This window comes from Penicillium macrosclerotiorum, assembly GCF_028827735.1.
Source record: "Penicillium macrosclerotiorum strain IBT 26536 chromosome Unknown utg000014l_segment0_segment0, whole genome shotgun sequence".
In the NCBI taxonomy this organism is placed as follows: domain Eukaryota; kingdom Fungi; phylum Ascomycota; class Eurotiomycetes; order Eurotiales; family Aspergillaceae; genus Penicillium; species Penicillium macrosclerotiorum.
In genome coordinates, this window is record NW_026643093.1 from 323,914 (window position 1) to 340,605 (window position 16,692).

The 16,692-nt window shown below is 51.0% G+C and overlaps 1 protein-coding gene across 1 annotated transcript; it reads left to right on the top strand.

Moving 5' to 3' along the window:
• Window positions 1-1,802: 1,802 nt before the first annotated feature.
• tom1 (E3 ubiquitin-protein ligase TOM1) lies at window positions 1,803-15,871 on the top strand (the record flags this gene model as incomplete). Its single annotated transcript, XM_057083406.1, has 9 exons — window positions 1,803-1,850; window positions 1,942-9,661; window positions 9,728-9,817; window positions 9,885-14,039; window positions 14,100-14,184; window positions 14,673-14,705; window positions 14,813-14,904; window positions 15,009-15,381; window positions 15,445-15,871. The coding sequence occupies 9 exons, from the start codon at window positions 1,803-1,805 to the stop codon at window positions 15,869-15,871; spliced, it is 13,023 nt and encodes a 4,340-aa protein (XP_056927819.1).
• Between the last annotated feature and the right edge of the window lie 821 nt (window positions 15,872-16,692).

The window sequence follows — 16,692 nt, forward strand, 5'->3', positions numbered from 1 at the left end:
TCGAGAGCCCTGCGGTCAAACCAGACCTCAGCAAGCCTGCTCGGTTCATTTGTATATCCTACTATGACCTTCCCCAACGCGCCAGACAACCCTGTCTTTCCTACGAAGTTGGGCCCCGAGTATGTGGGCTTTGGGGAATGCCAAGTAGGCTGCTTCGTCTGCATGCGATTCAGGCCAATCGCCTGCAGAAGGAAAGAAGAAATCCCTGATCGAAGATTTAGTCGTCTGGATCCTTTGCAGCTCCCAACAGCCTCTTTTTGAAACCCTGAGGCTTCTCTTCGCAACACTCATCTCACCAGCCGTCCAGATTTGATGGCTATTATCACGGCGCCAGGGTCCAACACATCGCTTTCGCACGACCTACAATGTGCAAGCTGTCAAAAGCATGCGCATTCGAGACGTGCGGTCGCTCTACGTTCCCGCAGCATATTATGCCGATCTTCGACAGCGTCTATCTCAGGTCTTGTGAACACTGAGAGCAGATTTCTATGTGCTAGAGAGATTGAGCATCCCGCTCGGCTCTGACGAGCTGGGGTATCTGCTGCAGATCTTTGCGAATTATGTCGGGGATCGGCCGACGGTGGTTGTGGAGTTAATTCAGCGACATGGATTGATGTATTTGGGGCGGGCAACTTCAAGAGATCGTTCGAGGCGTTTGAGAGGGAGCCGGCACTGAGGGGGAATTGGAAGGGTCGACCTGTCGAGCGCCCGATATGCAATATCCGACATAGTCGAAAGTCTCCGTTTGGACCTTTTTTCTATTCGGGGCCTGCCTCATTAGAGAAATGATGATCTGGTCGGGGTTAAAGATGTGAATATATCGAGCATTTGAATCATCTTGATACTACCTAAATATCGGCGTTGACAGACCGCTGTCGCAGACAAGAGGGACCAGGACTATATCAAATGTACTCAGGATTGAAATATACATGTTCTCTGCTTCAGATTTCTCATTCTGTCTGGATCGTATCCTTTTGTCTCTATATAATTAAGTTCGTACCTCGGGCTCCAGCCTGGTTTCTCGTCGCTGAAGTATAGTTGGCTTCCTCGACGAGTGTGTGCGCTAGGCTGGCTCGAGATGGGATTACGGTAACACCAGGATAGAGGCTTGCAGATGCTTCATCACTAGAGTGTCGGCATTCTCTTGTTTCTGAGTTGAATAGTCCGTAGTGGTTCCTGATAACGAGAGACTCCCCAAGCGTCTGGGGTGTGACAGGATGGCCTGGCCTCGAAGTGGTGCCTTGGCGCCTTACCGCCTCAGCGGGGAACGTCTCAGTGCCTCCGCCCAGCTTCTCTGCCGGCAGAGACAGCTCAATTCTCAGGTTCACGATTCTTCTTCCTTTTCCTTCCATCTTCCTTCGCCATCCTCCTCCCCTCTACCTTCGATCCACGATCATTCTCATTTCGATTGTCATCACTTAAGGGCCAACGACCTGCACCGTTTCCCTGACAGTGTGACTTCCTTGTAACCGCCGAGATCTCACCGTTCTTCCTCGGCCTCGTGAAAGCTGTCTGGAAACAGCCAGCTCTCTTCCTGTCATAGGTGGATGATCTTGATTTCTTTGCATTTATCACCCGGAACTCATTCTCTCGAAACTCGTACGGACGCCTGCAATTTCGCCTCCCCGTGGACTTCGACTCGGTTTTCCTGAGGCAGGAGAGGAGACTAAAAACGTCATAAGGCATCCTCGCGCTTTCTCCGCGAACCCGGTCGTCTCGACCTCCCCACCCCACCCTCTAGGAGACGCTTCTCCTGGACTCTTGAAACTTCCTCATGGTTGGCTGTCTTGTTGATTGTCAACATGGGGAGAATTAAGAAGGTGGCCAGCCAAAAGCATGAGGCTACAATTGTGAGTGGACCCGTCTCGTCATATTATCATCGGGCGTCACCCAGAGGAAACCGGTACTGACTAGAAAATTTTTTTCTCTCTCTGAAAACAGTCGCCTTTCTTGGGAGACTTCATCGCGCGTATCACCAGTCTTCCCGTTCCAGAACTACCTTCCCTTTTGGCCACATTCCCGAAACTATGGCCCTTCCCTCGAGGCGACCTCTATCACTGGATTGCTGTCTTGGACCGCTTCGATGAGATATTGGCCTCCGTCATCGACAGATACTTCTTGAACATTGGCCCACAAACACATCCTTTTGCCCGGACTGTCCTGCAGGAGGCATATGCCGCCGATCCGGCTAAAACCCCGACAGAGGGCATTGATGCTAAGCTAAATACTCTGGGATATGGCCCCGATGGCGATAGAGAACTGGTGGAGGCTATTCTAGAATTCTCGCGGCTGCTGCTTGAGAAATGTGGCAACCGCAGTTTGTATAGTAGCAGTGAGCGCTTGGGCGATCTCTTGAACACCACTTCGCTGTCTCTTCTCTACTCGACTCTGCGCTTGTCGCTCTGTCTTGCACAAAGGTACCACTCTCGCCAGCGAGGTACTCATCAGCAGAGCATGCTGGCGACTCACTACAACATCGATTTGGAGAAGCTGCAGAAAATAGCCGCACCGTTCCCGCGCCCATTTATAGCAGGCAAAGCCTCAACATCTGCCACCCCTACTGTCTCCGCCAAGGGCAAAGAAAAAACACCCCAAACAAAGCTCAATGCAAACGAGTTAATCTCCCTCGTACGCGATCACGACGGCTGGGAAGAATGGGGCAATGTGCGTGTGCTTTACTACCCCTCTGGCTCCTCCGAACAAACGCGGACAACGTCGGAATTCGGACAGAGTGATAGTTCTCACACTCCATCTACACCTACCCCCCTCCGTCGCACTGCGACTCATCCTACTCCTCGATTAAGTCGGGGATCAAATGTCGAAGAGTCTCCTTCAGCTGCCCCCAATGCAGGTGGGAAGCCAGAAGAATCGTCCGGCGGTGGAAAAATTTTGGACCTACCGTACTCCAAAATTTCATCAGGCAAAGTTGAAGATCTCCTTGCCGCCAACTTGCCAGCTCTACCCTTGGAGTCGAAGTTCGAACTGCTTCACAAAGTCCGTGTTGCTCAAGCCTTAGCTGGATCCCGCGCGGATCGAGAACGAATCCTATCTATCCGTATTCTTGCTGTGACGAATCTGGCTTACGTCAATACTGAATCCGCTTTCCAGCAGAAGATTCTTCAAGCCGATACGGAACAGCCGAAACGCCTTCAGCTCAGCTACCAATTGGCCGAACTCGTTCACCTGGGCGCTAGCGGCGACCTCGTCGTATCGAGAACAGTGCAAACATTAGCTCTTCAAGCCCTCGATGCGCTGGCAAAGCAAAAGGCACGCGCAGTCGATGTTTGCGCAGCTCTGAGCGTTAATGTCAACCATGGTGTCTTGATGTTCCTAACTCGAAAGGTCGTCAACGAACTGGGCGACGAAACTGACAACACCGACGATCCTTACCATGACGAATGGCGTGATGCTCTTCTTGCTCTTTTACGAACTCTTCCAAGCTCTAGCTCTCGGACACCGGAGACTCTAGTTGCAGCTGGCCTCATCCCTATGTTTGTTGATATCTTGAATCTTCGAACCACCAAGGCCCGCCGTGTCTTCTCTCGAGTCATGGAATTTCTCGATACATTTGTCCATGCTGTTAGGGATGCACTGGGTACATTGACGGCTGCAAAGGGATTCGATGCCATTTCTGATTTGATTGACAATGAGACTAAAACCGCTTTTGAAAACGTCTCCCGTGGAGAGGGCTTCCCTACCAAGTACAAGAACCCATCGATCGATTACCAGATTCCCTACTTCCAACAGCAGACGCTTCGGTGGATGTTCCGTTTTGTCAACCATATCATGCAGCATAACGGTGGAGGATTTGACCGCGTGCTGCGTAATTTGATTGACTCGCCTCAGCTTTTAACCTCGTTGCGCTTGGTGTTCGAGAATGCCCGGATATTTGGCTCGCATGTCTGGAGCAATGCTGTCAATATTCTTAGCAGCTTCATCCACAATGAGCCTACTAGCTATGCAGTCATCGCTGAAGCTGGTCTTAGTCGGAGTCTCCTTGCCGCTGTCATGGGCCGCGAACTCAATGCTAAGGAGAAACCGCCTGCTTTGGAGCCTGAAGATGCCAACCCTGAGGGTGCTGAGCCCTCCCAGTCGTCCGATGCGGCGCAGCCTTCTTCGCCAGTGGAGGCAAAGAAGAAGGGTCGCGAATACACTCTTGCCAGACCACGGAATACACCTCTTGCACCCGGCATTATTGCCGCTGCTGATGCTCTTGCCTGCATTCCCTCGGCATTCGGTGCGATCTGTCTGAACTCATCGGGCTTGGATCTTTTCCAGTCCTCAGATGCGCTTGAGAGCTTTTTCGAAATTTTCGAGAATCCAGAACATGTTAAGTGCCTCAAGGATGATCCCAACTTGGTTCGTTCCTTAGGTACCACATTCGATGAGCTTGTCCGACATCACCCAGCCTTGAAGACCTCTATCATGACTGCCGTCATTGTCATGGCTGCTCGCGTCAGTCTTCTCGGTAGAATTAAGGCTTGGGAGCTCGGAATGGGAAGTAAGCTATGGCAAGAGGACTCCCAAGGCCAACTCGTTCTCTCCGGAGACATTTTCTCCCTATTCCGAGAAATTGGTACTGCTCCCGATGCATCAGTTGAGGACCCAATGACATTTGGCGCTCTTCAGCTCAATGCTGATGCACTTCCTAACGGCGCAAAGCTTGTTGTTGGTGATCTGAGCCAATTTCTTCCTTCCCCACCCGCGGGCTTTGAGCCAAAAGACAAGGATGAGCATGGGCTCACTGTGACTGACTATTTATTCCCTGCCATCCGATTCTTGGGTGCCTTTTTTGAGAACCAGCCCAATTGCGCATCCTTCATTCTCGCCGGTGGAGCGGAGTTTGTCTTGGATTATGCTACTCTCCAGAGTTTGTCCTTCGATTTCCATAACACGGATGCCAACCAGGAACTCACAGTTCTGGTACACATGCTTGCTGAAACGAAGCCGCACTTGATTATCCCGTCTCTCATGCACCGTGCCCAGTCATCGGTTGATAATCTCGAAGCTTTTTGGAATGCACCTAAAGAGTCTGGATTTTTCACACCCCTTACTCAACCTCTCGATTCTAAAGAGTCACGACTAGTCCCAACCCCTGCTGTTGATCACGGAACCTTTTTCGTGAAGCACATGAATGCCGTCCTCGTTCTCACAGATTTGCTCCGTGAGATCTATGCTATGCCTTTGTACCAGACTCGGTCTGCCCAGCAAATATATCCCTTCAGCCAGGTTGTCCTCGCTGATCGATACTGTGCTCTGGTTTCCTCGCTTGGCAATCTCCACGCTGCCTGTACATGGGAAGAAATCATGATGGAGAAGCATATTCCAGAGACTTGGGTCCAGGCCACCAAGACCACAACTGGAAAATCCGGACCTGAACGCCCTAATGACACTACTGGAGACTCACAAATAAATTCTTCCGGGACCACCGCAGCCACTATTCAGCCGGGAGGGTCTGGTGCTCCCGAGAGTGGCAAGACTCCTGCGGCAGAAGAGCCCGAAAGTGAAGAGGCCAAAGCAGCCACTGAACGAAGTGCTGCTTTCAAGAATGTCCAGATTCTTCGCTACCTTTTGAGCTCTCTGCCTTCTTCAATCACAGGTTTCTTTCACAATCTAGGGTTGGGTCTCATCACTCGAAAGCGTATGGATCCTCACAATGTTCATCATAACATCCAGAGGGCAAACGCCAACATGGTTGCTGATGCCATCGCCCAAGCCGTGCTCCGAGAGCTTCAATTTAGTGCACCCAGTTCCTGCGACAGCCCAAAGCATCGTTTTGCTTACCTCATTGTCATTCTTTCCTCATTTTCGCATCTTCTGTACGAAGTCGCCACTGACCGGCCCCAGTCGAATTACTTGACTCTTGTTCTCGTTGCTTTCAAACGAAACAATGGGTTGAAGGTCTTGAAGGATATCTGCGAAGTTTTGATGCAGGAGGTCAAGGCTCTCACTTCGGCTGACAATGCTTCTAATCCTGATAAGGACGTGGCTGCTCGGCTTACCTCTGCCTACGGTGGAATAAAGATCATCCTCGCCCTGTTCGCAGAGCTTGCCGGAGGCAAGAGTATCGTGGAGTCCAGCCAAACACAAGCTTTGGCTGGCCATCATGACCGAGACCGTGATCGCCCGGATTACTTCTCACCTGGCCAGTTTTTGGTGGATCTTCGAATGGAAATTCTCCCCATGATTCAGGAAATGTGGAATTCTGACTTCGCAACCCAGTCTTCTAGTACAATTGTCAAATGTCTGGTAGACGTCCTTCGTTCTTCTTTGGATGGCGAATATGAATCTGGAGCTGCGCACAAGTCGGATACCCCTCCTGCTATCGTTGAGTTGCCTCGAAGGGCGTTCGTTATCAGCGAATCAAAGTTGGCGACTTTGAAAGAGAAGGGGTTCCCCCCTGAACTGAACAACGAAGCATTGTATCGTTGCAACAACTCCGTGAACCAAGCCGAGGAGTACTGTAATGCTCAATCTTGCCTTCGTGCCCCGCCTAGACTTCCTCCACGTCCCAACGATGTTCAAACGGGATCTTCCGATGCTACTTCGGGAGAAGGCCCCGAGGACACAAACGTCGGGGATGCCACGCCGATTACTCCAGGTCTTTTGGAGCACGGTGGCCTTGCTATGCTGCTGGCCCAGGCTGGTCGTCCTGTCGGCGATGCGATGGAGGATGACGACACGGCGAACATGGATCCTCTAATGCGCGATGGTTTGGCTCGAGCGATTTCCAATGTGCTGAATGAGGAAGAGGGTATGATTCGCGGCGAGACTCGGAGTGAGCCCTCCGCACACCAGGAACGTCCCCGCCCTCTGCTTGCACAGGGACCTTCTGAGTCTGTCAGTCAACATCAGAAAGAAACAAAGAATGAGGAGCCTGTCCGTCGTCGCCAAGAAATCACCGTCGAGGATTTGGATGTCCAGAGAAATCTGGTTCGATCAAACCTGATTGAGCGCTGTCTGGACGTTTTAAATGAGCACCATGACGTCTCTTTTGAGCTAGCCGACTTGATCTCCTCTGCTATCAAGAAGCATCGTGAACCAGAGAGCTTCCGACGAGATATTGGCGAGACTCTTGTCCAATCTCTCGTCTCATTGCAGATGGAGAACTTCCAGACTGCTGGTAAAAAGGTTGCTGCTTATGCGCACATTCTTGCATTGGTTCTTCAAGACAGAGACATGTATACTGCTACTCTTGAAGAGCTCAAAGATTGCTTCTCGACATTCTTGAGCTTCATCAAGCTCCCTGCTCCAGAAAAGTCTGCCGATGAGACTTTCCCGTGGATCGGCCATGTTCTACTTATTCTGGAGAAGCTGCTTTCTGACGATTGTCAGCCGCCTCAGATCTCCTGGACTCCACCAAACACCGATGATCCTAACGCTGATAAAGATGAACCCGCTCATCTTGAAGAGCCTCTTGTCTCCCTTGATGAGAAGACCCAATTGTTTGAGGCACTAGTTGAAATCCTGCCTCGTGTTGGCAAAGATGATACCCTCTCCCTCTCGGTGTGTCGTGTCTTGGTAATTCTTACCCGGCATCGCAGCATTGCCTCTCGCTTCGGGGAGAAGCGCAACCTACAGCGTCTCTTTGTTATGGTGAAGCAGTTGGCCAGCGCCACCAACGAAAAGCTTCAGAGTACTTTTATGTTGATCTTGCGCCACATCGTTGAAGATGAAGCAACTATTCGTCAAATTATGCGGAGTGAGATTGTGGCTGCATTCGAGAATAAGACTTCTCGCCAGATCGATGCCTCCGGATTTGTGCGACAGATGTACCACCTTGTCCTCAGAGCACCTGAAATCTTTGTCGAAGTGTGCAATGAAAAGTTGCTTCTCCAGCGATACGATTCGAATCATCCGCGCCCCCATATTCTTGGGTTGAAGTCCGACCACACCCCGCGCCCACGTGCTGGCAAGGACGACAAGGCCGAGGATAAAAATGACTCTTCGACGGCGGAGGCGTCATCAAGCGTAGAGGACAAAGACAAAGAAAAGGAGAAGAGTCAAGCTAAAGGTGCCGAGCTTAAGCCTCCAGTGGTCGAGAACCCTGATGGTGTCATTCATTACCTTCTGTCTGAACTCTTGTCGTACAAGGACGTAGATGACAAGGAGCCCTCAACGAATGAATCGACTGAAACCCCTGCTCAGGATCAGTCCGAGCCCCAAACTGACATTGAGATGTCTATTGATGAGCACACACCATCAGTGACTAGCAGTGCTGATGTTCAGCCTAGTCGTGCTGCCAAGAAAGGAGAAAAACCATTGTTTAAGGCCGAGGACCACCCGATCTACATCTACCGATGCTTCCTCCTGCAGTGCTTGACCGAACTTCTCTCATCATACAATCGGACGAAGGTTGAATTCATCAACTTCTCACGCAAGGCTGACCCTCTCGCTACGACTCCTTCCAAACCACGATCAGGAATCCTTAATTATCTACTCAATGTGCTGGTTCCTCTCGGCACTATGGAGCATGATGAGAGCCTGGCATTCAAAAAGCGCAGTATCACGTCGACATGGACTATGCAGGTGCTTGTAGCCCTGTGCACCAAAACTGGCGAATTCGGTGGTCCTGCCAGACGCCGAGGTGAATCAAAGCGTCAGGAAGAGGATGAACCAGAGCTTGCTTTTGTTCGCCGATTCGTGTTGGAACATGCACTTCGGTCATATAAGGATGCTAATGCGTCAACTGAACCTTTGGACGCCAAGTATTCCAAACTCATGTCTTTGGCCGACCTTTTCGACAAAATGCTCAGTGGCTATTCCTACTCCACAGATGCCGGCTTCCCGTCTTCAACCAAGCAGCTCGCGAAGGTCATGTTTGAAAAACACTTTATTCCTGCGTTGACGGCATCAGTTGCCGAGGTCGATCTCAATTTCCCATCGTCAAAACGTGTCATCAAGTACATTTTACGTCCATTGAACAAGTTGACCCAGACCGCTGTACTTCTCAGCGAATCCTCTGATATCTCGACTCTGGGTGAAACCGAAGATGATGAGATTTCCTCCGCAACCTCTGTGTCAGACATGGAGGATGAGCGTGAGGAGACTCCTGATCTTTTCCGTCATTCTACGCTTGGTATGCTGGAGCCTCGCCACGAAGAAGAAACCAGTACCGATGAGTCCGAGGGCGAAGAAGACGACGAGATGTACGATGACGAATATGATGATGAGATGGACTACGACGAGGATGTTCCCGAGGATGACGGGGAAGTGGTCAGCGATGAAGATGAGGATGTGGATGGTGTTGGTCCCATCGAAGGTCTCCCTGGTGATGCTGTCGAAGTTATCATTGATGATGAAGATGATGATGACGATGAAGATGACGACGAGGATGATGACCACTCTGACATGGAGGACGATGAAATGTATGCTGGAGAAATCACCGGAGATCATGACAACGAGAGCCTCGAAGATGGTGAAGACGACGAGTGGGAGAGTGAAGACATGACCGAAGACGAAGAAGAAGCCGAGATGATGAATCAGTTTGAAGACGAGCTGGCTGCCGACATGCGCCAATCACACCGACCACCCGAACCGCAGCGCATTGATGATCTGTTCCGTGTTCTTAATGAAGCTGCTGGTGGTGTCGATAATCTTCATGGCGATGGCCTTGGAGGCGATATTCATGATGATCTCCTCGACGAGCTCAATGAGGGAGGTTCGTTCATATCCAACCCGTCACAGACAATACTCTTGAATCCAAATATTAATTTCCGTCTTACAGAAGAGGACGATGACGAGATGGATGAGCTTGATGAAGGCGATGATTATGATGACTATGATATGGATCATGGATCTGAGGGAGACATGGAAGGTTCGCTTACTTCTCCGTCCCTCCACTTGACTTGGGTGAAAAGATCTTACTTACTGACAACATCTAGATGACGATCTTCTGGAGCCCTGGGGCTGGGAAGGTGATGAGGCTCCACCCGTTCGAGGACATCATCATCATCGCTACCGTGGGGGGCCTCCCCCAGCTTGGGCTACTGTGACCGAAATTTTGCCTGGTCATCGCGGCGGTCTGGTTCCAATCCAACCCTACCCTCGTGTTCATAGAACCCAAATCCCGTCTCGCGGCAACGACGATGGAACCAATCCTCTCCTTATTCGGAGCGATCGTGGTGGAGATCCTGCTGCGCTCCGTGGGACCGGTGCTGAAGTCTTTAATGACTGGGCTCAAGCTCTTGAACCCCCAGGTGGTAGCCGTCTACTTGCCATGGATAGCCCGGTCAGCTTTATGAATGCGATTATGCAGGCTATTGGTGGAAATGCCGCACCTGGCCTGGGTGTTGTTACTCGTCCTGATGGTATTCATGTTCATGTGGATCGACGTGCAATTTTGCCAAATCGCCTGCATGACATTTTCGGAATCAGAGGCGCTCCTGCTCCTCAAGCCCGCGGTCGCGATGATCCCCACAATGCTGTCAAATTTGCGCTCTCGACCACCAGGAATCGTTGGCAAGAGGAGGCTCGTATTCTGTTCAGCACTACCTATGTCGAAAAGACCCAGCGCGTCGTCAACTCTCTTCTGAAAGTCTTGGTTCCCCCCGCCATAGAAGAGGAGAAACTACGGCAAAAGGCAATGGCAGAGGAGCAAAAGCGTGCTGAAGAGGAACGTGCTGAGAAGGAGCGTCAAGAACGCATAGCTCGAGAAGAAGAGGAACGTGAGCACAAGCGCAAGGAGGAAGAAGAGAAAGCTCGACGCGAGGCCGAGAGAGAGCAAGAAGAAGCCGAGCGACAAGCCGCTGGACTTGCCGAACCTATGGAAGATGTTCAACAGACAGACACCGCCGCTGAAGCTGCCGAGTCATCCACCCAGGCCGAGACCGGCCGTCCCGAACCTGTCGAACGTGTTCACACTACTATCCGAGGCCGCCAACTCGATATTACTGGTTTGGAAATTGATCCAGAGTATCTAGAAGCCCTGCCTGAGGAGCTTCGAGAAGAAGTCATCATGCAACAACTTGCTGAACAGCGATCTCAAGCCGCCGCTGCCGGGGAGGAACCCACCGAAATTAACGAAGAATTCCTAGAGGCCTTGCCAGCAGAGATCCGTGAGGAACTGCTTCAACAAGAAGCCGCTGATCGACGCCGACGAGAACGTGAAACTGCACGCCGGCAAGCCAATCCCAGCAGCGGAGCAGCACCACACGCCGTGGATATGGACAACGCTAGCTTCTTTGCCACCCTGGATCCATCTTTGCGCCAGGCAGTCCTTGCCGACCAACCAGAAGATGTGCTTGCTACATTGGGGCCGGAATATCTTTCGGAGGCTCGTGCTTTGAACGGTCGCCGTATCGCCCAGTTTGGTGACATTTCTGGAATGGAACACCGCCAAAGAAACGACAATGCTGAGGATCAGGAGCCGAAGAAGCCCCAGAGACGCACCATCGTTCAGATGCTCGACAAGGCTGGCGTTGCGACCCTTCTACGTTTGATGTTCATGCCTCTTCAGGGTAACGCTCGCCATCTTCTGAATGATATTCTCCACAATGTCTGCGAGAACCGCCAGAACAGAAGCGAGGTGATTAGTCTTCTTCTGTCTGTTCTGCAGGATGGTAGCGTGGATTCATCTGCAATTGAGCGCAGTTTCTCGCATTTGTCACTCCGTGCTAAAGCTCCGGGTGTGCAAAAGACCCCGCAATCTGTCAAGCGGAACCTCACCCTCCAGACTTCCTCAAGCATTAGCAGTGATGTGACCCCAATCATGGTCGTCCAGCAATGCTTGAGCACGCTTTCTTTTCTTTCCCAATTCAACCCTCACATTGCCTGGTTCTTCCTGACCGAGCATGATTCAGCTTCATCTCTTAAGCTGAAGGCTTTCCGAAAGGGCAAGGGCAAGGAAAACCGCGCCAATAAGTTTGCACTCAATGCGCTGCTCTCTCTTCTTGACCGCAAGTTAATTATGGAGAGTCCTAACTGCATGGAGCAGCTATCCAGTTTACTGAGCAGCATCACCCAGCCTCTTACTGTTCTTCTTCGCCGTGAAAGGGAAAAGCAGGAGGAGCAAGAAAAGGGCAAGAAAGCTGAGGGTATTGAGGCCGAGGAGTCTTCCAAAGAGCCTACTGCTGCCGATACTGCCATGACCGATGCGCCGCTTCCCACAGTCGAGAATGCGACTGATCAAGATTCTCTTGCCGAAGGCGAGGAAGCTACGGCAGATGACAAGAAGCCCGAGGACTCAGAGCAACCTGCTGAAGATGAGAAACGCAAGCGTCGCTCCATTGAGCCTCCTGTCGTCCCTGATCATAACTTCCGACTAGTTGTCCATATCCTTGCAGCTCGCGAGTGCAACGGCAAGACTTTCCGCGATACCCTCTCCACAATCAACAACCTTTCCGCTATTCCTGGAGCTCGCGATGTGATCGGGAATGAGCTTGTTGGCCAAGCCCAGGGTCTCAGTGACACTATCCTTGCCGACCTAGAGGAGCTTCTACCCCACATCCACCAAGCCAAGACCGGCACGGACATGCAAGGTCTGGCCCTGGCCAAATTCTCCCCCGCCAGTTCTGATCAAGCCAAATTGCTGCGTATCCTCACGGCACTCGACTATCTCTTCGATCCCACTCGTGTTGATAAGTCCAAGGGTGTTGAACCAGAGTCTGCGCCTAAGGAGGATGTGCTGAAGAGACTTTATGAAAGTGCGACTTTCGGCCCGTTGTGGACCAAGTTGAGCGACTGCTTGACCGTCATTCGTCAAAAGGAGAACATGCTGAACGTTGCTACTATCCTCCTACCCCTAATTGAGGCTTTGATGGTTGTCTGCAAGAATACCACCTTGAAGGACCAGCCACTCTCTCGGGGCAGTCGTGAGTTATCTGTCAACAGTGCTCAGGCTGACACTGGTTTGAGCATGGAAAACTTGTTCTTCAAGTTCACTGAGGAGCACCGAAAGATACTCAATGAGCTCGTCCGTTCAAACCCTCGGTTGATGAGTGGCACCTTCTCGTTGCTTGTGAAAAATCCTAAGGTCCTGGAATTTGACAACAAACGCAACTACTTCACTCGCCGGGTGCACTCGCGTGGTGCTGAGCCCCGTCACCCTCATCCTCCTCTTCAGCTTTCTGTCCGCCGAGACCAGGTCTTCCTTGACTCCTTCAAGTCTCTTTACTTCAAGTCCGCAGATGAACTTAAGTATGGCAAGCTGAACGTGCGGTTCCACGGCGAAGAGGGTGTGGACGCTGGTGGCGTTACTCGCGAATGGTTCCAGGTCCTCGCCCGAGGCATGTTCAACCCTAACTATGCTCTCTTCATCCCCGTTGCCGCCGACAGAACTACCTTCCACCCCAACCGTCTCAGTGGCGTCAATTCCGAACATTTGATGTTCTTCAAGTTCATTGGACGTATTATCGGCAAGGCCTTGTACGAAGGTCGCGTTTTGGACTGCCACTTCTCCCGCGCCGTCTACAAGAATATCCTTGGTCGTTCCGTGTCGATCAAGGATATGGAAACGCTCGACCTGGACTACTATAAATCGCTGCTTTGGATGCTGGAGAATGATATTACGGATATCATTACCGAGACCTTTGCAATTGAGACAGACGACTTTGGCGAGCAGCAGGTGATTGATCTGATCCCTGATGGTCGTAATATCGCCGTCACCCAGGAGAACAAAGAGGAGTATGTTCAACGCGTGGTTGAATACCGCCTGGTAGAGTCCGTTCGGGAACAGCTTGACAACTTCCTCAAAGGCTTCCATGAGATCATTCCTCCGGACCTCATTTCTATCTTCAACGAGCAGGAGCTGGAGCTTCTGATCTCTGGTTTGCCCGAAATCGACGTGGATGAGTGGAAGAACAACACTGAATATCACAACTATTCTGCCTCCTCATCCCAAATCCAGTGGTTCTGGCGCGCAGTCCGTTCATTCGACAAGGAAGAACGTGCCAAACTGTTGCAGTTCGTAACCGGCACGAGCAAGGTCCCTCTTAACGGTTTCAAGGAGCTGGAGGGCATGAACGGTGTGAGCAAGTTCAACATCCACCGTGACTATGGCAACAAGGATCGTCTTCCTAGCTCACATACATGTTTCAATCGTGAGTCTTCCCCTCATATCACTCCCTAACCTGTCAATATCATTCTAATCCTCTCTACAGAGCTTGATCTTCCTGAATATGAAAGCTATGAAGATCTCCGTCAACGCCTTTATACTGCGATGACGGCTGGCAGCGAGTACTTCGGGTTCGCATAGAGGCTTTTCTACATGGAATTTTTGTTTCAGGCCCCAAGCATTGAGTGGCGTTTTCTCCCGGGAACAGTCTTAAAGGAAAGCGAAGGATGAAAAAATTTCATGAAAATGCGGCTCTTGCTTCTCATTGAAGTGCAGGTCAATCGATTGCTTGAGCCTTTTTTTATTACCATTTGTACTTAGATTGCTCTTTTACGGGAATATCCACATTGTTCTTTAATTTATACTCCGCGTTTTCCGTTATTAATGGCCTTGGCCTCACTGGCCTCAGGTTCCCGAGTCCGGCAATTCCCGCGCCTCAGCCACGAAGGCGGTGAGCAGTCACGGGACGCGAAAAAAATGCGGGGCCCAAATCGCAGGTGCGGGATTCGATTTTTTTAAAAGCTCCGGCCTCGACTTTCATTCGTCCTGCGAGAATCCATCTCGTTCTGACAGTGCTCACCATGTCGACTAATTCTATCAAATTGCTGACTGGAAACAGCCACCCGGAGCTCGCTGAGCAGGTGGCTGACCGGTGAGTGCCCATGCTACTTTCTTCGCCGCATGCACGGTCGATCCCGCTGCCCGCGGTTTGCTGGTCTCAACGAGTCATATGGTGAACTAATCGATATGCGAACCCAGCCTCGGCATTGAGTTGACCAAAATCATGGTCCTGCAGTACTCCAACCAGGAGACGAGCGTCACAATCGGTGAAAGTGTGCGAGACGAAGATGGTACGCAGACTTCTCCCCTCAATCAGATGCGGGCATAGATTTCAAGGGCAGGTTAAGGTGTGTTGATAGAGCTGTTGCTGATGTTCTTCCTCCGCATCCTGCAGTCTTCATCTTGCAATCTACCCGGCCAAATGACATCAACGACGGCCTGATGGAGCTTCTGATCATGATCAACGCTTGCAAGACCGCCTCGGCCCGCCGTATCACTGCGGTCATCCCCAACTTCCCTTACGCCCGTCAGGACAAGAAGGATAAGAGCCGTGCGCCTATCACTGCTAAGCTCATGGCCAACATGCTCCAGACTGCCGGTTGCAACCATGTCATCACCATGGACTTGCATGCTAGCCAGATCCAGGGCTTCTTCAATGTCCCTGTCGACAACCTCTACGCCGAGCCCAGCATGCTCAAATGGATTCGGGAGAATCTCGACGTGAGCAACTGTGTCATCGTCAGCCCAGATGCTGGCGGTGCTAAGAGGTTAGTTTATGGTTTCGGACTCCTTGTGTAACGTACGGTTAATCTAACGACATTCCCCACCAGAGCGACTGCGATCGCCGATCGTCTCGATACCCAATTCGCCCTCATTCACAAAGAACGTGCTCGTCCGAATGAGGTCTCCCGCATGGTTCTCGTTGGTAACGTTCGCGATAAGGTCGCCATCATCGTCGACGACATGGCCGACACCTGCGGCACCCTCGTCAAGGCGGCCGATACCGTCATGCAGCACGGTGCCAAGCAGGTCAACGCCATCGTTGTTCACGGTATTCTGTCTGGTAAGGCCATTGAGAACCTGAACGGTAGCCGACTCAGCCGACTGGTGGTCACCAACACCGTCCCGCACGCCGAGAAAAAGGAGCAGTGCGATAAGATTGAGACTATTGACATCTCTCCCACGCTGGCTGAGGCCTGCCGCCGCACCCACAATGGCGAGTCTGTCAGCTTCCTGTTCTCTCACGCTGTCGCATAAATGTCTCATTTTACCCCTCGCCAACTACCTGCTCTCCTAAAACCCAGCCTCTTCTATATAAATACCCTCTCTCAGAAAGACTGCCTGGGTTTGCTCTTCATGCGCGTGTGTGTATCTTTGGTCCGATGCGAAGCGAAGCGAAATGGTGCGCAAGCGGGAGAAACAAAAATACGATTCTTATGACCATTTTTTTCTTTCTTGACATCACTGGGGTTTTCATTTTCATTTTATTTTCTTATTTTCGTTGCTACTGTGTTTCGGTTTTCCTTAATATCAAATTTCAGGTCTGCTAGTGGTAGCACGAACCGATTGATTCATGGGTCCTTTTGCCGTGTTGCAAGGTAGTCATTCCCTTTGCATCGTGCATGTCTGGTACCGTTGCTCGCTACTTGTGGGCTTTGGCCCACAAGCTCGGTGCGCACTGTTGGTGCCTCTTTTTCTGTTTATCTAAATCATGATCTGAAGCCTCGATAGCCATTGGTTGCCACTTTCATTCTTCCTTTCCCGCTGTTTCTCTGTTGTGTTTTATCGGTGTATTATCAAATGCCGTTATTGGGTCTGGGTCTCGGATAGAAAAATAGAATTTGTCATCTCATATTTTTTTGGAATTTTTCTTTTTTAAAGTTGAGTTGGGTTTCAACTATGATTTCGGATTTCGGACAAGTACATACATGTGGATGCCTTAGTTTGTCCGGTCTCGGGAACGCCACTCTTGCTGGCAGGTGTCTCGCGTCCTTGCCTCGCTGAACTTGAATAATGAAATTGATATGATTTCTGTCCTAAGAAATGGTTTCGTCTGGTATATATATTTTTTAATATGA